Source organism: Punica granatum, chromosome 3 (genome assembly GCF_007655135.1).
Source record: "Punica granatum isolate Tunisia-2019 chromosome 3, ASM765513v2, whole genome shotgun sequence".
Classification (NCBI taxonomy): domain Eukaryota; kingdom Viridiplantae; phylum Streptophyta; class Magnoliopsida; order Myrtales; family Lythraceae; genus Punica; species Punica granatum.
In genome coordinates, this window is record NC_045129.1 from 2,742,257 (window position 1) to 2,765,220 (window position 22,964).

Sequence of the window (22,964 nt, forward strand, 5' to 3'; positions counted from 1 at the left end):
TAATGTAAATTATTAAAAATTACACATAATGTATACTTGATATAGATGGCAACTTTACGCTCGTATAGGGCGATGACGTTGAAATGATTGTGCAGTAGACCTTATACCGGGAATTTCACTAAAACAAGAAGGACCATTTCGTAAATTACGGAAAAATCACGCCGCGACAAAATTGTCCAAGTGCTTTCCGCATGCAGAAAATCTCTCTCTTCATCGGCAACAGTAAACAGAGCTCAGCAGAGGAAGACAACGAGGGTGAAAGCGAGCTTCCTGATGACCGCGATGGCGATGGCGATGATGTGATTGGCCCAACAGTGACTTCTGTCCCGCCCTTTATGAAAATCAAACCCACCCCAACTTCAAATTCTCACCCTTTACCGCTTCTTCTCCCACAATCTCTCTCTACACTTTCCTTTTTCTTCTACTCTGCTCCTTCACTTGACGAGGACCCAAGTGCCCACAATGAATGATCCCAACAACAATGGCAACGTTGGCAGTACGCAGCCTCAGCCTCAGCGAGTTCCTCTGCCTAATTCGGTGGAGGATGCTCTACGGAGAATCTGCACCGAGCAGTCCCAACCGCAGCCGGAGGCCCCAGCTCGGCGTGAGCTAGCCGACATGGGCGAGGTTGCCGCCCTGCAGGTGCTCGAGAAAATATCCGGCACGAGGATCAAGCGCTCCCTCGACGGTTTCATCGTCTATATGGGCAAACGGGCCCGCAGCACCGGCGGGTCCTCCTCCCCTTCCCCACATAAGAGCTCCTCCGAGCGGAGCGGCGGGGGTTGCCCTGCCACCAAGCAAGCTCTCCGCTTCAATGTTCAGTCCTCCCTCGACGGTTTCATCATTCGCAGCACAGGCGGACCTCCCTCCCCTTCCCCCCATAAGAGCTCCTCCGAGCGGAACTGCGGTGGTAGCCCTGCCGTCAAACAAGTTCTCAACTTCAATGGTCAGTGCTCTCAAGATTACTGATGCATTTCCTTTGCTTTTTCTCGAGAAATATGGGATGGGTTCTCGCCACTGCTCGCTCAAGCATGTCTCTTGGGCAATTTCGGTAACACTCCGCCATTTCGGGAGAAGCTTCGGGTTTGCAGTACATAGTGTTCGTAAAGGTGCTGTTTTTAATGTGCTTCGTGGTCTGTCTGATACTCCAGACGCGTAGTTTTTTCAAGAAATTGAGCTATTTCTTGCATTAGCGCGCTAGCTTTCTGTCATCTGCTGGTACGATAATTGGTTATCTATCTTATCTGGGTGTTGGCCTGATGAGCAAATTCCTCATTTTCTTCTTCCCTATTTCTTGTACTCTTTATATGTTATTTTCCACTTAACTTTTTCTTGACGATAATCAAATTTTCTGTGCTTAGATGATGCAAGTGTCAGCTCACCGATAAGAATGCACTTGGGTGAAAATTCACTCCTGGGTTCGGAAAATGGGAGTGGTGAAAGAACCAACCCTTCTGAAGCCTTGAATGAACTGGAATTTCTGAAAGCCTTTCTCCTGCTGAGCTACATCGGAGAGTAAGTTTCAGTTTCACTTCAATTAGAACTGTTGTTGTGGCCTACAGTAAGGTGCATTTATGGTTGTTACTGAAATGTGGTCTGAGTAGAGCGAAGCTTGAGGAGGTCATATCAACTGATGAGATTAGGCAGCTAAAGGATCTCCAAATGGCAGATTTCGAGTCAAAAATTTGGGATAGACTTGGAAGTCGACTGGTCAAAGGAGAAGATAGATGTAAGGTAGATTCAATATTCTATATAGTTTTGGTGCTTAGAGTGGTTACCATAAATTTTGAGGATTGCATCCAGATCGAAAGCAGCTTTCAACTTCATGAAGAAATATCTGCAGATGCGAGATATTACATTTGTGTCCCATCTGAGAGAAGAGATGATGTATATATTTTTTCACAAAAGTTGGTTCAAGTTCAATATTTCCCCTGACTTTCTGTTTGTACATCATGAAATTTTACAGTATCTCGAATGGGATTCTAGAAAAACGCACTATTATCATTGTCATGTTTCACCATATCGATCTTATCGATTCAAGGTCTGTATGCTTTTCTCCCATCTAATCTGTGTTGCATCCTAATCTATACTTTTTCTGTAGCGTTGCCATTTTCCTGCTTAGATATATTTTATAAACCTTTGATATTCAGATATTATGTGGTCTAAGTTGGAACTCTTTTGCTGTTATTCTCACACTCAAATTTCTGAACATGCAAATTTCCATGTTCTTCCATATCAGGGGCCCTTTATAAATAAGACGAGAACACTGTTGCATAAGACACTAGGGGATGAAAATGTTCTCCTCGTGAAGTTAGAAGGTTTTTCATCAGTTGGTCACCCTGATTCCCTTGCAGTCTACAGAGAGATTGCCAAAGATGGAATTCTTGTTGGTTCCCGTAGATACCGATTCTTTGGTATGTCTCACCTGTGACGTTGGTGGAGATTTTTGTAATTCTTGTTTGTCCTGAAGGGTTGGATGGTTATATTTGATCTTTGCATACATAAAGGAGTTTGTCTGTCAGATCTTGTCTTAGCTGAATTATTTGGTCGATTGAGCTAAGGAATACTGACCATGTTTGAATTTGAGTTGTTACTTATAAAAACATTGGGATGATTTTGCTTACCCGATTGTATTATTGGTCAGTTTTTAAAGATGGCAAAGGGGAAAGGAAGAAAGACCGAACTGCATCCTCTGTGAAGTGTTATTTTGTACATTTGGAGGGAAACCCAATTTTTGCCAACAAAAGTGTTCACGAAGCAAGATGCATGTTCATGCACGCACATACTGTGTCCAGCGTATCGAACTATATGATTAGGTAGGTGATATTAAGTGGCGTTTTGTTTCTGTTGAATTAATTTTCAGTTTTTTCTGTTTATGTAAATCAGAATTCCCATTTTCCATTCTTGAGAAAGGGAGTAAATAGGAAAGAAATGCATTAAACCACACTTCATGAAGATACCTAATAATCCAATATGCCTTGTAAATTGCAAAAACTTGTCCGCGCTTTTATTTTATGTCTTGATGAAAGAAATTGAATATCTCAAAAGCTTCTATTAGTTTTCCAGCTGTAAAATGCCTGTTACTCAAACTATATCGTTGTAGGATCTCCTTGAAATGTATATGAGACTATTGATTCTCTTTCTGTGCGTATGCAGGTTCTCACTAATCTTGTCCAAAACTGTTAGCTTGGAAGTTGATTTAGCTGGTGTAAAAGTGGAAGTCATCCCGGATGTGGAATGCAAGGTGCTATCCATTTATATCTGATGAAAATTTTGGTATGTTCTGTCATATTTAGTGTTTTCTTTTCACTTTGAGCTTGACTTTCTGACTTATTGCAGGACGAGAAAGGTAATACAATTTACGATAGAAAAGGAAAGCCTCTTATTCACACAGATGGGACTGGCTATGTATCTGCAGATATAGCTTCGAAGTGCCCCGGAAGTATAATCAAAGGAAAATGCATAAGTAATCAAGTGACTGAGGTTTGTGGCTTAAAATTACTTTTGCCAGAGTTGTCTATTTTCCTTTCTGATATCCTTTCCGAAATTATAGTTTCTATATTGCAGTTCATATGATTTCGTTGTTTACAGCAAATTCTATAGATTGAGCCGTCTTTAGGGCTTATCACATGATTTTAAAGGACTCTTATCTTTCTAGACACTGGCTGGTTCTGGAGAGAAGACATCTGAGCAAATGCAGAGATTGGAATCACATTTTGATGAAGCGGTGTGAGAGTGTTCCTCTTACTTTTTAGTGTCCAACCTTTGTTAGATTTCACTTGTTCTCATGATCTGAATTTGTTTTCAATCAGCCTTTGCTCATTCAGTGCCGTCTCTTCCATGAGGGCCGTGCAGTGAAGGGAACTCTTCTCGTTAATAATCTGGTAAAGCTTTTTAAATCTGAAGACTCATCATCTTCTCCCTGTATATGAAGATTGACAGCTCTGTTTCTTTGCTGCATTCAACTTTATCTATCAAGTTGTTTTGAGAATTAGATTTTACTCATGAGCAACTGAACTATATTTTCCCACTTAAAGAACCTTATTTCTACTATAATTTACCTTCAGGGCACATATTTGTGAATTTTTGTTTGTAGTTCTTGTTTCAAACCTTTTATACTATTCTCATCTCATATTTCCTATGAAATTGCATATTTTAAGTCTTGTTATATGAATTTAGCTTAATGAGAAGACAATTCAAGTTCGGGATTCTATGATCAAGGTGGAGAAAGATCCCCAACTCTCAACTAAGCAGACAGTGAATTCATTGGAAATTGTTGGAATGAGGTATTTGCTATATATTTGCATCTCAAAGAAGTGGAAATTTGAAAATAAGGTGGCTTCGAAAATAGGCAATAGAATAGGGTGCTTAATTGTCAGTTAAAAATTAGCTATAGAAAGAGATACAAAGGGAGTACGGAAGGATAGATGGAAGAGATATGTCATTGGAGATTTCGGTACCTTTGACAAAAACATACTTTTTAACTAGGTTTAAACTACTTGATTGAGAAACTGAATTTGTCATTCCATTGGGGCTTCAGTCTCTCTGGTTCCTTTTTCTTCATGCTGCCGTCCCTCTTTTATTTTGTAACTAATTTTATGCTACTTTTTGAACTTACTCTACTAAGTTTTATGAAAGTGGAGTAAGGTTTTCTGCAATTATATTATTGTGTATCTGAAGCAGATAATTACGGTTATTATGCTTCTACTTGTTTGCGGTAGCATTTCAAATTCTAGGCTTTATTATGCAGCAATAAACCAAAAGGAGCATCTCTCTCAAAGACTCTGATTGCACTTTTAAGCTATGGAGGTGTCCCCAATGATTATTTTTTGAATTTGCTGAAGAATGCTTTGGGAGATGCACGTGGTGTCTTCTCAAGCAAGCGTTCTGCGCTAAAAGGTTTGCTTTCCTTTAACTAATATGGGTAATATATTCCCTCATGCTTGAATCGGGGGAAGTTTTCCCAGAACCAGATGACCATTCCCCGACATTTGTTTCTATGTATTTGCTCCATTGCAAATGCTCTGACTTATCAAAGTTTGCCGAAGTGCACTGGACAAACTGGGCGAAAGGCCCTCATGTTTTTGCTTGGTCTCGGTCGTTCAAGGGGTCCAGTCAATTTTAATTTATATACGACAAAGAAAATTCTATATTGAAGATATAAATTCGTATATATAGGCAGATCAATTCATTTCTGGAAGAACAGGCCTGTAAATTGTGTGCATCTCACAAAATAATCCAATGGAAATGCCGGACGGCCTGTTCTTGGCTCTGTTCTGAAATCCATGCTACTTGTTCTTCTCATAATTGAATGGATGTCTTGACATCATCTTGCTTGCAGTTTCCTTAAATCACTGTGAGATGGACAACTTCAATTCAGCAAGGATGATTTTGGGTGGGATTCCTCTGGAAGAGCCGTATCTTCATTTCCATCTGTCAATACTGATGAAGTTGGAGAAGAAGAGCTTACGGTCAGGAAGAATTCCCATTCCTGATTCGTACTACTTAATGGGGACAGCTGACCCTACCGGAAGCCTCAAACCCGATGAAGTTTGCATCATTCTGTACGATACTCCATACCTGTTATATACAGTCTTTATGTTGAGTTCAGGCAAAGGATCTTCAAATTGCTTTTACTGCATTTCATATTTTAATTGGAATCATTTTATTTCTGCATTTCATAGTTTTCCACTTCCCCTTTATTGTTTAGACATTTGAAAAGAATGAGGAAAAGCCGCATTCTAATCTTTATAATGAAATACCTTGTGCAAATCATTCTAAAACATTTTGCTGTGGATTTTGAATAGAAAAATGGGAACAGATGGATGCAATCTTTCAGAACAAAAAAAATTGAAGCTTTTCACATTTAATATTATATTTGACAATTTGACAAGTGTAAAGATGAGATGTGTATCTATAAAGCCTCCAGTCTTACTCATCCCTTCCCATTGATCGGAATATATGTCCAGAGACTCTGGACAAATATCGGGAGAAGTATTGGTGTACCGAAATCCTGGGCTGCACTTTGGAGATATCCATGTTTTGAAAGCCACATACCGGGAGGAGCTGGAGGCCTATGTTGGAAATTCCAAGTATGGTATCCTTTTCCCAAGTGTTGGTCCCCGCTCTTTGGCTGATGAAATTGCTGGCGGTGACTTTGATGGAGACATGTATTGGGTCTCGAGGAACCCTCAGGTCAGCCTATTTGCTCTCCTTTTATTTAAAAATGATTTCTTTTTGCCCTAATTTATTTTTGAATTATAATTAGTAGTTTCAGTTAATCTTATTATCTTTATGAATTAAGCTTGGGGACTTTGGAGTTTGAGAACTCAAATTTTCTGTCCCAGCTTCTGAAATATTATAAGCTGAGCAAGCCGTGGACATCTGCCTCTATTCAACAAGTTGTGAATTCCACGAAGCCCAGTGACTTGACTGCTGATCAACTGGAGGAGGAGTTAATCAACCTTTGGTTAACTGCGAGGTTCCGGCCAAGGTACTTGTGTTCTTTTGCATTTGGATACTGTTTCAGCACGCAGCTTGGTCCAGTTATTGGATCCATCTGTATGTCTCTCTCCTTTACCAGTTTACAAGCACCTTCAGAATTTTATTTATAGAAATGATTGAAAATCTCAACAACAAATTGGAGGAATCGTCTTGCAAATAATCTTTTGAACCACATTTACCAGTTATGCAATCAGTGAGGCAGCTGACAGTTGGCAGGCGTTGATGGATCGGTTCCTCACGATCAGTGCTGATCAGCCCCAAGAGAGAGATCTAATGGAACGAAATATGCTGCAATTGATCGATTTATATTATGATGCTCTCGATCAACCCAAGAAAGGAGGGAAAAAGGTATTTTGTTCTTCAGTTCACCATCAGTAGTCTCAAGCTCAGTTCTGACTTTTCAGTGGCAGTATCCTTTTTGAACTCAATATACAGTTATTGCAAAGTTCTCCTTACAATTTTACATACTGACATCAGAAATTTCAGTACTCAAATGCTGGTTGAATTGCCTCTAATTGGTTTAACTGCCGGTTAAGAACGTACAAGGATTTATAATTTAAAAAATATCTTAAGTATTCACCTCAGAACACTGATCTCTAGGCTGGCCCTGAGTGAAAGAGCAAGCTGGCTGATGCCGCCAGTTCAATAGGTTAAATGTGCAAAACGGCCCATGAAAAGCACTGGCTCCTAGAAGTCTTGAGTGCAGCACAGCTTACTGGTGACCCCTTGCTGTTCTCCTAAGAGGTAATAGTGACAGTTCTTTCATCTTCCTGCAATGCAGGTCGAGGTCCCACCGGAGCTGAAGGCAGATGTGTTTCCCCATTACATGGGGAAGAATGACTCCTATACTTCGTCTTCGATCCTGGGAATTATATACGATACTGTCAATTCATTTCTAGAAGAAGACCATACTGTGCGAGGTGCGCTGAGCTACTTGTATTACACTATTGACACTCAATTGATCCTACTGACAGTTCTATGAACTTTCAGAAGTGTGGAAGCTCCCCATTTTTGATGTTGGAGTTTCTGAGGCCTGCCTTAAGAAGTGGACTGATCTATACGATAATTACCGGAAAGACATGGCAGCAGCCTTGAACCGTGATGAGGGCGAGGACGAGTCCGCAGATGAAGTCATACAAAAGTACAAGCAGGTACTTTCAATTTTTTTTCCCTATCCTGGATTTTACTTGGGGTAATTTGAGAAGTAGACCCGATCATGAGCGGGCTTGGTTCTGAATTTAAAAGAAAAGGATACACATAGAATTGTAAAAAGAAACTAAAAGAAAAAAAGAGGCCATACACATAATTTTAGCTGGCTTGGTCATGACCTAGAACTGATTTGATGATCGAGCTTGCATTATCTGATACTGCCCAAGAAAGCAAATCAACATCATAGAATAAATGATACAAACATAGCTTGGACAGAGTAACTCAATTGAAGAATGATGTGGTTAGATCCATTTCCATCAGGCATCGTCACGAGAAACATGAACTCGAACACGAATTACACATCAGCACAAATTTTGGGTGACTGCTTCATTACTTGTGCTTAAAATATCTGTTTTCTTCTTGTGTGCTAGATCTTTTTAGAGGCTGCGGAATTCGAGGAGAGCTCGAGGAGGGAGGAGGATATATTTGAGGAGGCGCTTGCGATTTACAACATCACTTATGACTATGCGAAGAATGTGGGATCGGTAGGCCTATGCGCTTTTGCATGGAGGGTCGCTGGTTCTGCTCTCTGCAAGTTCCATGCGATGAAGCAAGGCGAGAAGTCCATCACCTGTCTGCCCTCCATTCTCAAGGAGATCTTGTCTTAGAATTTCTTCGTGGTAATGTCGAATGTAGTTATGAAGAAGCATGTATATATACGAGTAATGTTAGAGTATGTGAATGTCAGAGTAACGTCAGTATGGGTCTATCTTCTAATATAATGCTGTTATTAATGGTTTCAATCAGCATAAATATCATCGAAACACTGGATTATCATCTTGCAATATAAATGTGATGTGAGAAGCTCGATGATACATCTCTTTGAACCTACCTTTCATCGTTTCGCATGTTCTGATTTCCTTGAAGCTTGATGATACATCTCTTTTCCCCAGTACAATTTTTAAGGATAGAGAGTTGTCATTATCAAAAGAAAAGTAAGGGGAGGAAGAAAATGAAAAACTTTGCGTAGTTTGGGCAGTTCAATTGAAGGAACAAGAAAAGCGGGAGGCAAATTGTAAGACATCACAAAGTATAGGGGGGTTTCGCAATTAAACCTGGAGAGAGAACAAACGTGGCGCCTGTCGGCCGTTTAAGACACGTGCTTAAACTGAGAGCGCGCCAAATATGTCAACGTCCCTTTCCAAAAACACCAACCACTTCGCTTATAGCTGGAAAGTTCTGCTCTGCTCATACTCTGCCTCTTCTCAAGCAAATGGTCTCACTGAACAGAGCAGCCTCTGCTTTACTTGTAAATCTGAACTAAGAGCAAACTGATGTCTGCCCTTTGTTCAGTCCGGTTCATTTCGACAATTTCTCAGCCTGACAGATCGAAGTCGAGGGGGATCGAAGCATAATTTTGGTTCTCTGTGGCGTTGCTTTCTGATCGCAGAGGAGGAGTCCTTACTCGACGCGATCGGCCATGGAGAGCACGATGAAGGAGCTGCGGGGAGGGGAGAGCGTGCTGGAGCCGAAGTCTAATGTCGGGGGAGGTGTGGAGGACGTCTACGGTGAGGATCGCGCCACTGAGGACCAGCTCATCACCCCCTGGGCCTTCTCCGTTGCCAGGTAACTTATCCTAACCCTCTGTCATCATAATGCTCGGCATGTGTCGCGTGTCGAATCTCTCGATCCCTTAAAGAGCTATTTGAACCGCTTTTCGATAAGATGATTAGCTAAAAGTGTGCTCCTTTTTATAAACTCTGTCTCGTCGAATCGCTTTCTGGTGCTGTCGGTCTGGATTCATCTGTGGGGATGCGAGTGTGATACTTTGCTTGTTCTTCTTCTTCACCATACAGAACTTGGAATCTCTTCATTTCTGAATTGAGGAAAAGAATATGCTGAGACCACTTTAATCAGGTCATAGCATAAGACAGCCTTTTACTTTATCGGCAAAACCGGCATCTTTAATTCTTTAGCCTTATGGTTGTATCATTATTGGGATACCGATAAGCATCACCTGGTTGTTTGCTTGAATTTGCTCCTGCTGAAGTATAATCTCGAGAGCTTTTTCTGTTCTTGTTCAAATGAATCTTGTTCTCCTACTTTTGGGAGTTCTAAAATACCGTTTCGGTTATGTTTCCATGACGAGAAGTGGGTCTTCTTTGCTGAGAGATCCTCGCTACAACAAGGGGCTCGCTTTCTCTGAGAGTGAGAGGGATGCTCACTATTTGCGCGGACTTCTGCCTCCTGCAGTTTTATCCCAACAACTTCAGGTTCGTTTTGGGTAACTCGGGGTTTATTCTAGCTATTGAAAATAATGTGGAAGTGCTGACTGTTGATTTGTCAATGACAAACTATTAACTTATCAGGAGAAGAAGCTGATGATGAATCTCCAGCAGCATCACCTTCCATTGCAGAAGTATATGGCCTTGATGGACCTTCAGGTTCCCATTGAATATTTTTCATATATTTCTGTATTTTACTCGAGGTCAATGGTCTATCGTGAAATTTCACAACTGTCTAATCTAAAAGTTGACCTTATTAGATATGGCACGATTTATCGCGTAGAATTAATTAAATGAGGGCAAATGCGGATGCTGCTTATCAAACCCACCATGTGATGAAATGTTGAGATGACCACAAGCGTTTAATATAAAAAGGTTAACCTTATTAGATACGGCATGGTTTAGGTATATATTACTCGATAACATCATTAAATTGTTTGATTGCTGAGTTGACGATAGATGTTGTAGAGTTCGTATCTCTAGAAATTATGCAGATCATGTCATGTTTCTATTTTCAGGAGAGGAACGAGAGGCTTTTCTACAAGCTTCTTATTGATAATGTCGAGGAGTTGCTTCCAATAGTTTACACCCCAACAGTGGGTGAGGCTTGCCAAAAATATGGGAGCATCTTCCGGAGACCACAGGGCCTTTTCATTAGTTTAAAAGAAAAGTATGAGACCTTTTGTTCCCTGAGTTCCAGCCCCGAACAAAGTGGATGTGTTGACATCTTTGTACAGTAATTTTTTCTAATTTATCCCAGGGGTAAGATTCTTGAGGTACTGAAGAACTGGCCCGAGAGGAGTATTCAGGTCATAGTTGTGACGGATGGAGAAAGGATTTTGGGGCTTGGTGATCTCGGGTGTCAGGTATGTCTCATTGCTTTTTTCCACCTTAATATATGTATTGGAATCTGGTTTTATTGAATTAGATAGATAAACTAGCTCTCAAGTGAAATTATGGGAATTTTATTAGGGAATGGGAATTCCTGTTGGCAAATTGGCTCTATACACTGCTCTTGGAGGAGTTCGTCCTTCTGCAGTAAGTACACAGAAATTTCTATACTCATGCAATAATTTTTGTTGTTTCAAATGCTTTACTCTCATTAGTTCTCCTTAGAACACACTGAGAAATTGAGATGAACTATTGGTGAGAAGTTTCAATCCTGGAATCTCTCTGTAGTGTTTGCCAGTGACAATCGATGTGGGAACCAACAATGAGCAGCTGTTGAAGGATGAATTTTATATTGGACTCCGACAAAAAAGGGCAACCGGGCAGGTGGTCTTATGAGCTTCATCACTTGTAAAGATTTATCTATTTATCTATATGACGATACTGCAGCTTGTGACGATGGGAATTTATCTAATTTTCAGGAGTATGATGATTTACTAAACGAGTTTATGTGTGCCGTCAAGCAGAACTTTGGAGAAAAGGTTCTGATACAGGTACAATCTTCCAGCTTCGAACATAAAGGTTTAGATATGCATCGAGATGACAATCCATGAATTCCTGATCAAAATGAAAACCTATTTTGCGCAGTTTGAGGATTTTGCTAATCACAATGCTTTCAGTCTTTTGGCGAAATATGGGACAACTCATCTGGTCTTCAATGATGATATACAGGTAAAAGGACACTTTTATGCACGTTTCTATGATTCGACTTCTTTCAGATCTAGTACTACTGTTGTGCGTGGTTTCCTCTTTCTTCAGGGGACAGCAGCTGTGGTTCTTGCTGGAGTCGTTGCAGCTCTCAAGATACTAGGTGGCATCTTGGTCGATCATACTTTCTTATTCCTCGGTGCTGGTGAAGTATGTTATGACATTTTATACGTTTCTCTTCTCAGGTCTTAAATGTTGAGCTCTAAACTTCTTGGCTTATTGTTTTCGTAGGATTAGAATTTCTTTATTATTTAGTCCAACATTGGTTTTATTAGTGGAGTGCATTCTTGTTATATATTTTGACATTATCGAGCATTTTCTCTTTTACAGGCTGGAACGGGCATAGCGGAGCTGATAGCTCTTGAGATGTCGAAGCAGGTATTCCTTTCTACAGCTTCTTGTTCCATTTGCTGTGGTAGCTTTGGGTTCTGTCCTGATAATTTTGGAGAAACCAATAAATAATTCTGCTTCATGTATTGCAGGCAAAAGCTCCTGTCGAGGAGACTCGCAAGAAGATCTGGCTAGTTGATTCAAAGGTAGCTAACTCTTAAAAATGAATTTCTTGTGAACAATGACACAGATGGAAATCCTTTCGGTATATATATAGAGAATCGTCTTTCTGACGACCTCTGGCAGGGTTTGATTGTTAGCTCTCGTAAGGATACACTTCAGCACTTTAAGAAGCCGTGGGCTCATGAGCACGAACCTGTCAAGGATCTCTTAAATGCTGTCAAGGTACATGAAGTCTTCTCAAGTCCACCTTTCGCTGATTGTGAAGTATCAAAATTTTCTTTCTTTTTTGATGTATTGTCATACTTCCCGTAGGCTATCAAACCGACAATCTTGATAGGATCGTCAGGAGTTGGAAGGACTTTTACCAAGGAGGTTATTGAAGCCGTGAGCTCTTTCAATGAGGTATCTTCCACTATTTAAGCTTAAAGGGAGCTTATCATATATGTTGTTGAAAATGCAAGACTAAACTCGGCAAATGGGTGAGTTACAGAGACCTGTGATTATGGCCTTGTCAAATCCAACCTCTCAGTCGGAATGTACCGCAGAAGAAGCCTATACATGGAGCAAGGTAAAGTCCAAATTCAGTTCTCTTCGGATGGATCTTTCAGAACTGGGACCTATATTAAATACTGGTGCTTTTACCTACTAGCTCAAGCTCTCGAGATATCAGAGCTTATATTTGTCTTCTCGTTTATTCTGTTATGGAACTGCCTAAACGATTTGTTGTAACGTTTCGGCAAGGAGGAGAACAACGTTCTTTTTCCCTTCCAAAAGGTACAAAGTTTGATCTTTTTCTTCGTTTTCCGAATTGCAGGGTAAAGCAATATTTGCAAGTGGAAGTCCATTTGGTCCTGTCCGATATAATGGGAAGGATTTTGTTCCTGGGCAGGTAATGTTTTATTTTTTACCAGGAAATTGTCTCATCTTCCAGATCTAGAGATTATTTTTCTTGATAATGAAGTTGAATTATATCTGATCACTTTAGGCAAATAATGCCTACATTTTCCCGGGATTCGGCCTCGGTTTGGTCATCTCCGGAACGATCCGGGTCCATGATGAAATGCTACTTGCAGCAGGTAACTTCGAAGTGATTGAAGTAACATTAGGCGTTGATCTCCTTTTTCTTGTTCTAGTTTAGCATCTTCATTGATCATTTGAAGCTTTTTCCTGTGTTCGTTCATAATTGTTCACTCCCCAGTCACATATTTCTAAACCGAATCGAATTTTAGATGCACACGTACTTCTTAAGTTTTATCGAATTGCGGTTTTCGTCTGATCTAATTAATCTGCTGATGTAATCTGCATGTCCAATTGATTATAGCGGAAGGATTGGCCGGGCAAGTCACGGAAGAGAACATTGAGAAGGGGCTCATCTATCCGCCTTTCCAGAACATTCGGAAGATCTCCGCGCACATAGCAGCCAAAGTAGCTGCCAAGGCCTATGATCTCGGTGAGTAGATCGATGACTTCTTGCAGTTACTGTAGGTCAATAGTGTATTCCTAGAGTATTGGGATGATCCATCTCTTGAAATGGTTGGTTGATTTGTAGGCTTGGCATCGCGACTACCTCGGCCGGATAATCTCGTGAAGTATGCGGAGAGTTGTATGTACAGTCCTCTGTACCGAAACTACCGATGAATTAGATGACCAAAGTAAAAAGGGAACTGGTCCAAGGCAAACTATATAACAGTACTATGCGTATGATAAGAAAAGGGTCTGTATGAGAACATGTTTGTCTAGATACATACTGAGTTTAAGAACCAGTGAAGTATTGAAGAGGGCTGTTATTACTGTCTTGCCAATGCCCTATATTTACAATCAGGCAGCCGCAACCTCGGCCAGAAAGTCAGGTTTTTGGTCTTTCTTGCGTGCTCAGGTCCGCATGAGTTTGATACTTGCTCAGGTTTGCATGAGTTTCCTCGTACCGCTGCCCCAGGTAAGTCCGGCATCTTATAGGTGGAAACCTTCAGAAAAAGGAACAGGTGCAGTTTTATTAGAACATAAAGGCTGCCTCGTTGTTCCAGGTCCCATACATGATCGTGGAACCACCTAAGATCATTGAAGTATGTCTATGCTTAGTATAATAGAATTTAAATCCCACTGATAAGAAAGGCTAAGCTGGAGAAACGAAATTCCCAGCAGCACATGCGGAGGATCCACGCTTCTCGTCCTAGGCCTCATCATTTCCTTGTATTCAACGAGTGGTATCTATATAGGACTTGGTGCAGAGAAGTGAATGCACAGAATCTAGTCCAGATCAGGCCAAGAAGTACCCAGATACCGAGTATACTTGCTGTATCACCTTCATTGATTCGCACTGAAGCCAAATCAGACATATGTACGTGACTTCTTTTTTTTTTTTTTTTTTTTTTTTGGTGCCTTGTCTGAATGCAATGTATGCGAATAATGAAGCCCAATATCATGAAAAATGTGAGAAAAGGGAGCTTACTTGGGAGGGTTCTCCTCTGATCTACAGGTCGGCAAGCACTCAACAAGACAATTATGATTGGGTAACACAAAGTATGCAATCTGTGAATCAACAAAGGAGAATGCCCAGATGGTCAGCAGCTATTAAGAACTCCGGCAGGATGAATTGTGACTACACAGCCCATCTATAACAGAGCATAGAAGTAATTTGGAATAAAAGCCATCGAATTGTTCTCTAAAAGTCCTGACTGGCTAGGAAAATTTGTTTTGAATAAGTGACCTATAAGAGGGCTATTCGGCATGGTGGACTTGAACCCTGGCCTCAAGGACTATCCACAAAGCATACACACTTGCAGTCAAGAATAAATCTTAGGGTGTAAAATGGATTCTACTGGTAAAGGCAATGTCTCTTGTTAAATGAGAAGGAAGAGAGAGGAAGGGCCTACAGAATATCTCTCTTGACCACCTATTATGACGCGGTGCAGTGTGGACCTGCAAAAAAACCAGGGGTTCATTGTATGTTAATGTAGGTGATGTGTCGAGTTTTGAATGCAGCAAAGAAGTATAATTGTATAAGCATCTGCAATCCTATATTACCTTGACAAAATGCCAGTCTTTCGAATGATAAATTGTGAACAAATAAGAGCTTCTAGATAATGGAAAGGCAAAAGACTGGGGCAAGGATTTCATTCCTCAAACTTTTAGCATGAGGCAGGATATAATGTTAGGATAGCTTAACTGTCTGTTACATATGCAATCTTCTCAAATTGAATATACGAACTCCAAACCAAAAGGACTTTACACTGTAAATATCACCTGAAGATGCAGTTGCTCCAGCGCTCTAGCATATCCCCGAGATTGACTACAAATGCTCTGCAAAAGGATAACTATACAAAATAAACCACTTTAAGATCAAATACATATACATATTGCTCTGCTAAGTTTAATAAATTTTGTTTATATTGGTTTTATGCAAGCATGACAACAATGAGAGCTTTACCCTTTTACTGGTTCAACATATTCCCATTTCTGAGGTACAGCATCCTTATCCTTGCATATCTAAAAACAAATTACAACATTATGAAAATGCTTATAATGCATAATAATATTTTAGCTGCGGTGTCCATATCAAACATACTTGGAGACCTGAGACATCATCTGTTGCCAGTAGTGTTATAAAGCCAAAATCAGAATGTGCCCCGGCTCCATATATTCCCTTTGAAGGATCAGAGACCCGACCTGGAAGAAAATAAATGTAAAGTGATAGCACTGTCGGATTTGTCACGAAGTTCCACAACCTACTGAAGACGAATTCTTAATACCTTCATAGTGTAGCAAGCGCAATATGGCAATTGGCTCCCCTAGTATTTCCTGCTTATTGAAATATTCGATCTCCAAATCAAGTGCAAGGGCTATTAGCCTTGATACTGCTTTTGCCACATCTCTAATTACATGAATATACTTACTGAGATAAGTCAGGGAAGTGGATAACTTTTTACAATCGCTATAATACAGAGGAGGATTGCATTCCACATCTAGAGAGTGGGAAAAAGTTGATAGGCATAGTTTCTTGCATAACCAGAATTATTCTCTATCTTTAATTCAAAGTATATACAAGAAACTTTGGTCTGGTTTGGTAGCAGTCTCCTTACTCTGTATCCAACCCTTTGTACTTCATTAACAAAAGAATGTCAAATATATTGGCTAAACTTACAATGCTAGCTGGTGATATTTCTCCATACACTGCCTCCAACCAGGTAATACATCTACAAGATTGATGGCATAAGCTCAGCCATATAATAATCATAAAAAAAAAGCAAACAAAGAAAAATGGAATGATAAAGCTTGCTGAACATGTGAATGAAATTAGGAGGGCAATTCAGCGTTATGAACATACATAAGGCACTTATGGCTGTTACAAATGATCATTTAACTACCTTCATCAGGCCAAACATTGGGTCCGTAATATGGCTCTTGCGCCCTGGGGTCATCCTCGGGTACTTCAATGCCAATGTAGTATCCCTCCTTGTAATCTCCTGCTACTTATGATAGATTGGAATCAGCGAAAAGAGCTTGCTTGACATACAACATCGAACCAATAACCACCAAACATCAACACAACAAGAGAACTGGAAATTCGATGGAGTCATATCTCCGTGCTGAATCACGCGGTTAAAATCCAAACATTATGAAATGCCCGGCCGAACTAAAGTTGGTCACAGATAAAGCCTGTACTTGTAATGAGTCAGCTCAACAGCAGCAAGAGAAGTACTCTCCATTAAAGTTGAAAGCTTTGAACTGAACTGTGCAATGAGTAGACCGAACTTTCTTTCAGATACAAGGCGATGGTGTCCCTAAATTTCAGGCGAAATAGAAAGAGATGCGGGGCAAATAACAAACCGTTCAATTGGTTGACGGGATCGAGACGCTCGTCGAAGAGAGGAGTGTAACCGCGGTGTTTCTCGTTCTTCAGAAGCTTCATCTTCTCGCTCAGAGGCAGAGCGAACGCCTTCCTGCTCTGATCGAACACCTCCTTCATGAGCTCGTCACTGATTCCGTGGTTTATCACGTAGAAGAACCCGCAGTCCAGACAAGCCTACACCGACCGAATTGGAGCTCAAACAATCAGAAACGATGGAAAGCGAGACCTTTTGGGAAGTGCACGACCTGCTTGAGAGAAGAGACGGAGCGGTGGGTGTCGGAGCCGGAGAGATCGATAACGTTGAGTGTCGATACTGCTGTGACCTCAGGAACGCCATTGATGCTCTCTCTTTCCATGGTCATCGTCTTCCCCTCTTTCGGATGCTCCGTCTCCCTCTCTTTCCAAATTAAATTAAAACTTTTAAAAAATGCAAATCATTATATTCACTTTTCCAAATTAAAACGTTACAAAATAATTATTTGTAAAGATTTTGCATTCTATATACTTAGAATTCTCAGATTATAACAGGCTTACAATCGTGGGACTAGCATCTTATCTTCGTAAAAATAAATCATACATTATATAGATTATTAAATCCGTGCATTGCACGAATTTTGTGGAGAAAATTTTCCTGTAAGAAGTTGAATATAAAAATAATAGATAATATGAATTTATAGACTATATTGATATGCAAAAGATTTATTTTTTATTCAATTCATGAATAAAGAATTTATGCTGTAAATTCACATATACATCATTTCAATGATTAATCTTATGTTTAGGAAAATCATTTCAAATTTCTAAAAATTTAAATTTTTTAATTTTTATTTGATTAAAGAATGATAACGATAGAATCTTTAAAATTTTATAATTTTAGTATTTACTTGTACTTTATTCTTCTAACATTATATAAATTAATTTTCATAAATTTAAATAATTTTAGATGAAATGATCCAATCACTTTGATGGAAGTTTACTTAATTAAGATTTAATAAGATAGCTATATAATACCGAAAATTTTAATATAATGCAGTCAATGTAAATAAATTAAGTATTGTATACGTTTAATAATATTAATCTATATAATAAATGTATAATCTTGGTTTATATATGTAATTGTGTTCATAAGAATTATTTGTATTACGTTTATTTACCACACTGAAAATTACTAATGTAAAATATTTTTGTATTAATAAATTGAGTAAATCCTTACAATTTCATTTATTGTGTGGAATTAACATATTATAATTAATTATTTACTTATAGAAAATGATGTAATTATATTTATATAAATATCTACATTAAATTAATTTCAAACATTCATGATTTGACCATAATATGTTACTTATTTTACGATTCTACCCTTATTTGTTTGTTTGTAAACAAATTTATATTATATTAGGCCATTGAACCTGTGCGATGCATGGATTTTGTAAATAAAATTTATTATGAAATGTTAGATATTAAGATAATTATTAACATTGATTTATAATTTATATTTAATATATAGATTATAGAAAATTGTTCTTGTATCATATAATTTCATACTCACGCTAGATAATATTAATTAAGGAGCTCATAAGCAGATAATTCATGTAAAATTTTTCCTAGACATAATCTCAATTATCAATTCAATTTATAAGAAAATAATTATCAAATAAGAAAAAAATCCCTAGCTAGTTTATTATATTAATGAAAGATTAATAATAATAGAGTCTATAAAATTTTAATATTAAATATTTGCAATTGTCTTTTCTCACTCATATTTCATATATTAAATTTTGTAAATTAGAATAATTTTAGATAAAATGACCAATCACTTCGATGAGAGATTTACGTAATTTAAATTTTATAAGGCTAATTACGATTATTAGAATTAATTAAGTAAAGTTTAATAATTCTTAATGTCATTAAAATTATGTATATTTATTTATTAATAGAATATCAATTGCTTATAAAATAAGCATAAGTGATTAGAATTCTTCTTTAATTACAATAATAATTAATAGTATTCAATTTCTATATAACATTTACTATTTTACCCCAATTTAATAGGGTAGAATATAACTTTATATTATATTATCAACCACATTCTTAAGAAACAAAATAATCTCATATTTCAGCCTACAATACAGGAGAAAAGAATCCATGAATTTTTTTTTCGTGTAATTTAACCTTCATGTAATTAGGGCCTCCGCCTCGTATTCCACAAAAAAAATCTCGTAATTATACATTTTTTCGATTATAAGGAAGGCCGTGAGTCTAGTACAATGAAATATAAAACATAATTCTAATAGTTAATAAAGTGACACTAGTAGTCTCACTGAATATCGAATATGTAACTTCTTGGTGATCAGACTCGGACGTGCATCGCTGTGTTTTTTGCACCTTCTCTCTCTCAGGTTTAACTATAAACTAGCTTTTCGTAAGTTTTTATATTAGGAATGGCCACTCCCATTTACCATACACAACCATAGTTTGCCATCAATGTTTGCTGATAATGGCAGAGACCTATCTTCAGTATATAGTCTTGAGTGCAAGAGAGTGGCATAATCCGTATTGATCGATGCGAACTATTATGGCATGCTAGTGTACTGTTAATGGCCTTGCAATTGATTTCGGACACATTGTGAACTTGTTTCACATGCATGGTCATTAAAGGCGAAGTGAAAACTTCAGGTTCCAAGTTCGATTTTCGTAATAGGACTATTTGTGCCTCCTTTTTTAATATTTTTTTATTTCTTTATACTAAACTCACAAACTTCTCTTGCAATGGAAAAGGTGAAAGCTCCCTTTTCATTAATGCAGCCGGAAATCCCGTATATACAAAATCTGAGATTTTAATATCATTTAATAAGATACGTTTTCTTTCTATCTTCTGCTTTCTTTGTCTATAAATACGACCCTCTATCTAGTCGGTCTGCAGTACCCATCTCGAGTCTCTACCAGCAAGCTATATCTCATTGAAAGATGGCGAGCAACAGCGGACTGCATCGAGAAATTGAAGCATTCAGGCAATTACTTCTTGATGAGGTTTCATTCTAGTTATTCCATAATCTTAATGTCGTACATATAAAGTTATATCCGAAGTACTGTTACGGTTCTTATCTAACATACTAATTCTCATAGGAGCTAATGTATATGTATTCTTTTTTGCGTTATAAGGGATTCCTTAATGACGCATTTAAGCTCAACGTGGAGAATGTCGGGAGCATGATCGGTAAACCCAACTTCGTGGAGGAAATTATGACCACATACTTCAGGGACTCGGCCAAGTACATCGAAAAGGCTGAAAAACTCCTGTACGCAGTCCATATGGTCTTTGTCACTTCCCCATCAGTTCTATTCCGAGTATAAACTGCTTCATTTCCATGACAATATATAAAAGAGAGGACTCCTACATATGCAGGGACGACGACATGCCTATCAATATTGTGGAGCTTAACAGGATTCTTCGTAACCTGAATCGAAGCAGTGCTATGTAAGTGGACCAAAAGAGTATATTTTCCGGTCGATTTGTTATTTTGTTTTCTTTTTTCCTGCATTCAAGTAATTAATAAGTTGCCATTAGGAGTTTGAGTACAACTACAATTTTCCTTTTGCATATTGTTTTTGCAGCATAGGTGCTCACAGAGTCAGCAACGAAACAAGCAAATTGAGAGACTACGGCCTCGATGGGAATTGGGTTTGGTGATTCATTCATGACTCCTTTTCGTATATATCAGTTGAAATAATAACAATCTCAAAAAAAAAAAAAATGATACAAAACTCTTTCCTAAGTAAATAATCCTTGTTAAGTACCACCTGAGAGAGGTTAATCCCATACGTATTACACGATATGTGATATCAATCAACTGAACAGAGGGAGCAATATGTCAGATATATAATTGGTTGCATAAGTCGAGAGCACGTGAACAGCATGAACACAGGTATTAACAAAGATGTAATTTTTTTCTCCGAGCAGCTGCAAGGCTTCTCTGCAACTGGTGAAGAGGGAGCATGCTGAGCTGAAGGGCAGGATGGCAACTTACCTCCAGGTACTTCTGCCATCACAACAGATCCTTTTCACTTGACTTATGGAATTTTTTTTCCGTTCCCGGGTTTTTGTTTTCTAATACAATCGTGAACCTCTGCAAATTTTGGTTACAAGCGCACTTCTCTGTTCGTCCCTTCATAATGGTGATCTTTTCTTGGCATAAACAGATGAAGAGACAGGCTGGACCGGTGGAGGCAGCTGAGCGGCCTATGTCCTCTGGCAGAAATAAGGCTGAACCGGCGGAGACAACTAAGCGCCCTTAGGTCTCCTGGTGTCAATGATAACGCTGGTCGTAAATGTAAATCCTGCCCGTTTCTTATGGTGGGCAATGAATAATGGTTCATCTGTGGACCATATAGCTAGAGTAATGCTATTATATGCGTGTCGTGTCTGTCGGTTGAAAACTTAGTGTGTCGTCGTGTCTTAAGTTAGTGTAAAAAATAAAGGCTTCTTTCGGGAGTTCGATATAAATATAAGCATGTGTTTTAATAGTGTCCTTCCAGATCTTGGATAGGTCAATTTAATTTGAAGTGAGTTCGTTCTACATATAAATGTGAGAGAGACAATGAAAGAAGCTTCATTTTAGATCTTCGGTCTTTACTTTCCAGTTCTATTCACTACAGCTGGTAGGGCATATAATCTATTTCGATAACGCGGAGATTGAGATACCAAAGGAAAAATATATACCTATTCATCCAGTTTTCCACCACTTGCGTCAGTTGGCTCAGTGTCATGGGTGCTATCGGGTTTGGTCTGTAATTATCAGTAAACCCAAGTAGTTGGTCCATTCATATGATAAAACCGACGGAATCACATAGGCTTTCAGAATGCCATCTCTTATCTTGAACTCTCCATATAATACGTATACTGGCTGGATCGGCATGTCGATCATCACCTACACCCAAGTCTAAGTCACTGCAGTCTCAAATACCCTCAGATCAAACGTATTATCGGGATCGCAATAATAACACGGGTTCATCCAATATGAGGCTATCCCAACTACATTTATATTTAAAAAAAAAAAAAACCGCGAGTTGATCACTGTAACTAGTTGATATACCGGCAAAAGGGTTAGAAAAGAGAAAGGCGATGCATTGATTTTTATCGGGAGAAGTGCAACTGAAACCCTATAACTTTGGCCTTTTTTGGACCTCAGTCCCATAATTTTCATTTTGAAATTTTCAATCCTATATGTTTTTCCATAAAATAATTTTGGTCCCATCTGTTAACCACCGTTAGGGATCAGCTAACGTAGACTTCATATTATCAAATCTATCCTAAGTGATTGTTAATTGTCCACATGACTATTTTATATTAGCTGAAAATTAAAATGTTAGAAAATCAAAAAAGTATTTCAGAAATTAATTTAAGAAGTCCACGCGGCAATTTTCTATTGGCTGAAAACTTTTTAAAAAAATCAAAATTTTATTAATTATTATTCTCAATGATAAAAATATTCGAGCAAATAAAAAATTTATAAAATTAAAAAAAGAAAAAGAAAATCGAAAGGGGGCAACGACCCCAATCGAGTCTAGCCACCACCACCTCTCGAGGAATTTTTTAAAATTTTTAATTTTTTTTAATTTTTCTATTTTCCAAATTTTCACCCAATAAAAAATTACCACGTGGACTTGTTATTTTAATTTATGAATTTCTTTTTATGATTTTTTGACATTTTAATTTTCGGCAAATAGAAAATTACAACACAGACAATTAACAGTCACCTAGAACAGATTTGACAATGTGAATGCCATGGCAGCAGATTCCTAACGGCGGTTAATGGATATAACCAAAAAGTGTTTCAAGGAGAAAAAATATACGATTGAAAATTCCAAAATGAAACTTGCAGGACGTCTCCTGCACTTCTCCGTATTTTTACCGGTCAAACTATTAAATTTTCATTGAGCTTAAAATAGGCTCGGACCATATTAACCACTTAAAAGCTCGTTAAGTGGCGGTACCCGATCCTCAT

The 22,964-nt window shown here is 38.4% G+C and overlaps 4 protein-coding genes across 11 annotated transcripts; 3 read left to right on the plus strand and 1 right to left on the minus strand.

Annotated features, from left to right (window-relative positions):
- Positions 1-227: 227 nt before the first annotated feature.
- LOC116201314 (probable RNA-dependent RNA polymerase 5) lies at positions 228-8,544 on the plus strand. Of its 3 annotated transcripts, none has more exons than XM_031532502.1 (19): positions 228-946; positions 1,362-1,515; positions 1,605-1,734; positions 1,967-2,041; positions 2,240-2,414; positions 2,645-2,816; positions 3,157-3,244; positions 3,340-3,483; positions 3,659-3,727; positions 3,813-3,884; positions 4,180-4,286; positions 4,751-4,899; positions 5,342-5,564; positions 5,970-6,195; positions 6,348-6,493; positions 6,687-6,852; positions 7,286-7,424; positions 7,495-7,655; positions 8,085-8,544. In XM_031532502.1, exons 1-19 carry the CDS (start codon positions 463-465, stop codon positions 8,319-8,321), a joined length of 3,117 nt encoding a protein of 1,038 aa, XP_031388362.1. In that variant the 5' UTR covers positions 228-462; the 3' UTR covers positions 8,322-8,544. The 3 variants fall into 3 exon arrangements, with proteins under 3 accessions (XP_031388362.1, XP_031388363.1, XP_031388364.1); XM_031532504.1 differs by lacking the exon at positions 228-946 and adding an exon at positions 989-1,109; XM_031532503.1 differs by lacking the exon at positions 1,967-2,041.
- Positions 8,545-8,889: 345 nt separating this feature from the next.
- LOC116201315 (NADP-dependent malic enzyme-like) lies at positions 8,890-13,909 on the plus strand. 2 transcript variants are annotated; one of them, XM_031532506.1, is made up of 19 exons: positions 8,891-9,279; positions 9,806-9,926; positions 10,023-10,097; positions 10,457-10,608; positions 10,699-10,804; positions 10,911-10,976; positions 11,118-11,213; positions 11,309-11,380; positions 11,475-11,558; positions 11,646-11,744; positions 11,925-11,972; positions 12,077-12,130; positions 12,231-12,329; positions 12,420-12,509; positions 12,598-12,675; positions 12,922-12,996; positions 13,093-13,183; positions 13,429-13,557; positions 13,657-13,904. In XM_031532506.1, exons 1-19 carry the CDS (start codon positions 9,134-9,136, stop codon positions 13,743-13,745), a joined length of 1,770 nt encoding a protein of 589 aa, XP_031388366.1. In that variant the 5' UTR covers positions 8,891-9,133; the 3' UTR covers positions 13,746-13,904. The 2 variants fall into 2 exon arrangements, with proteins under 2 accessions (XP_031388365.1, XP_031388366.1); XM_031532505.1 differs by having other exon boundaries at positions 8,890-9,279; positions 11,475-11,744; positions 13,657-13,909.
- LOC116201316 (2-oxoglutarate-Fe(II) type oxidoreductase hxnY-like) lies at positions 13,785-17,370 on the minus strand. 5 transcript variants are annotated; one of them, XM_031532509.1, is made up of 11 exons: positions 17,202-17,369; positions 16,935-17,130; positions 16,472-16,573; positions 16,249-16,300; positions 15,857-15,978; positions 15,673-15,773; positions 15,535-15,593; positions 15,351-15,407; positions 14,981-15,026; positions 14,557-14,636; positions 13,785-14,071 (listed from the first exon to the last, which is right to left on the minus strand). In XM_031532509.1, exons 1-11 carry the CDS (start codon positions 17,316-17,318, stop codon positions 13,954-13,956), a joined length of 1,050 nt encoding a protein of 349 aa, XP_031388369.1. In that variant the 5' UTR covers positions 17,319-17,369; the 3' UTR covers positions 13,785-13,953. The 5 variants fall into 5 exon arrangements, with proteins under 5 accessions (XP_031388369.1, XP_031388368.1, XP_031388370.1 ...); XM_031532508.1 differs by having other exon boundaries at positions 16,472-16,576; XM_031532510.1 differs by having other exon boundaries at positions 16,472-16,570; positions 17,202-17,368.
- A 2,514-nt stretch (positions 17,371-19,884) lies between these two features.
- LOC116201317 (pseudo histidine-containing phosphotransfer protein 2-like) lies at positions 19,885-21,579 on the plus strand. Its single transcript, XM_031532513.1, has 6 exons — positions 19,885-19,989; positions 20,122-20,258; positions 20,366-20,437; positions 20,575-20,646; positions 20,921-20,993; positions 21,160-21,579. Exons 1-6 carry the CDS (start codon positions 19,927-19,929, stop codon positions 21,253-21,255), a joined length of 513 nt encoding a protein of 170 aa, XP_031388373.1. The 5' UTR covers positions 19,885-19,926; the 3' UTR covers positions 21,256-21,579.
- Positions 21,580-22,964: the final 1,385 nt, after the last annotated feature.

Bases quoted from the DNA above. Each gene is read 5' to 3' on its own strand.
- LOC116201314 (XM_031532502.1), top strand. From the start codon at position 463: ATGAATGATCCCAACAACAATGGCAACGTTGGCAGTACGCAGCCTCAG. The intron at 3,484-3,658 runs GTTTGTGGCTTA...TTATCTTTCTAG, and splicing joins TAAGTAATCAAGTGACTGAG to ACACTGGCTGGTTCTGGAGA. The intron at 3,885-4,179 runs GTAAAGCTTTTT...ATATGAATTTAG, and splicing joins CTCTTCTCGTTAATAATCTG to CTTAATGAGAAGACAATTCA.
- LOC116201316 (XM_031532508.1), bottom strand. From the start codon at position 17,318: ATGACCATGGAAAGAGAGAGCATCAATGGCGTTCCTGAGGTCACAGCA. The intron at 15,027-15,350 runs GTGATATTTACA...GTTTTTTTGCAG, and splicing joins TGGAGCAACTGCATCTTCAG to GTCCACACTGCACCGCGTCA. The intron at 14,072-14,556 runs GTAAGCTCCCTT...CTTTTTCTGAAG, and splicing joins TCAGAGGAGAACCCTCCCAA to GTTTCCACCTATAAGATGCC.
- LOC116201315 (XM_031532505.1), top strand. From the start codon at position 9,134: ATGGAGAGCACGATGAAGGAGCTGCGGGGAGGGGAGAGCGTGCTGGAG. The intron at 12,131-12,230 runs GTAGCTAACTCT...GACCTCTGGCAG, and splicing joins TCTGGCTAGTTGATTCAAAG to GGTTTGATTGTTAGCTCTCG. The intron at 13,558-13,656 runs GTGAGTAGATCG...GTTGATTTGTAG, and splicing joins TGCCAAGGCCTATGATCTCG to GCTTGGCATCGCGACTACCT.
- LOC116201317 (XM_031532513.1), top strand. From the start codon at position 19,927: ATGGCGAGCAACAGCGGACTGCATCGAGAAATTGAAGCATTCAGGCAA. The intron at 20,647-20,920 runs GTGATTCATTCA...TTCTCCGAGCAG, and splicing joins CTCGATGGGAATTGGGTTTG to CTGCAAGGCTTCTCTGCAAC. The intron at 20,994-21,159 runs GTACTTCTGCCA...TGGCATAAACAG, and splicing joins GGATGGCAACTTACCTCCAG to ATGAAGAGACAGGCTGGACC.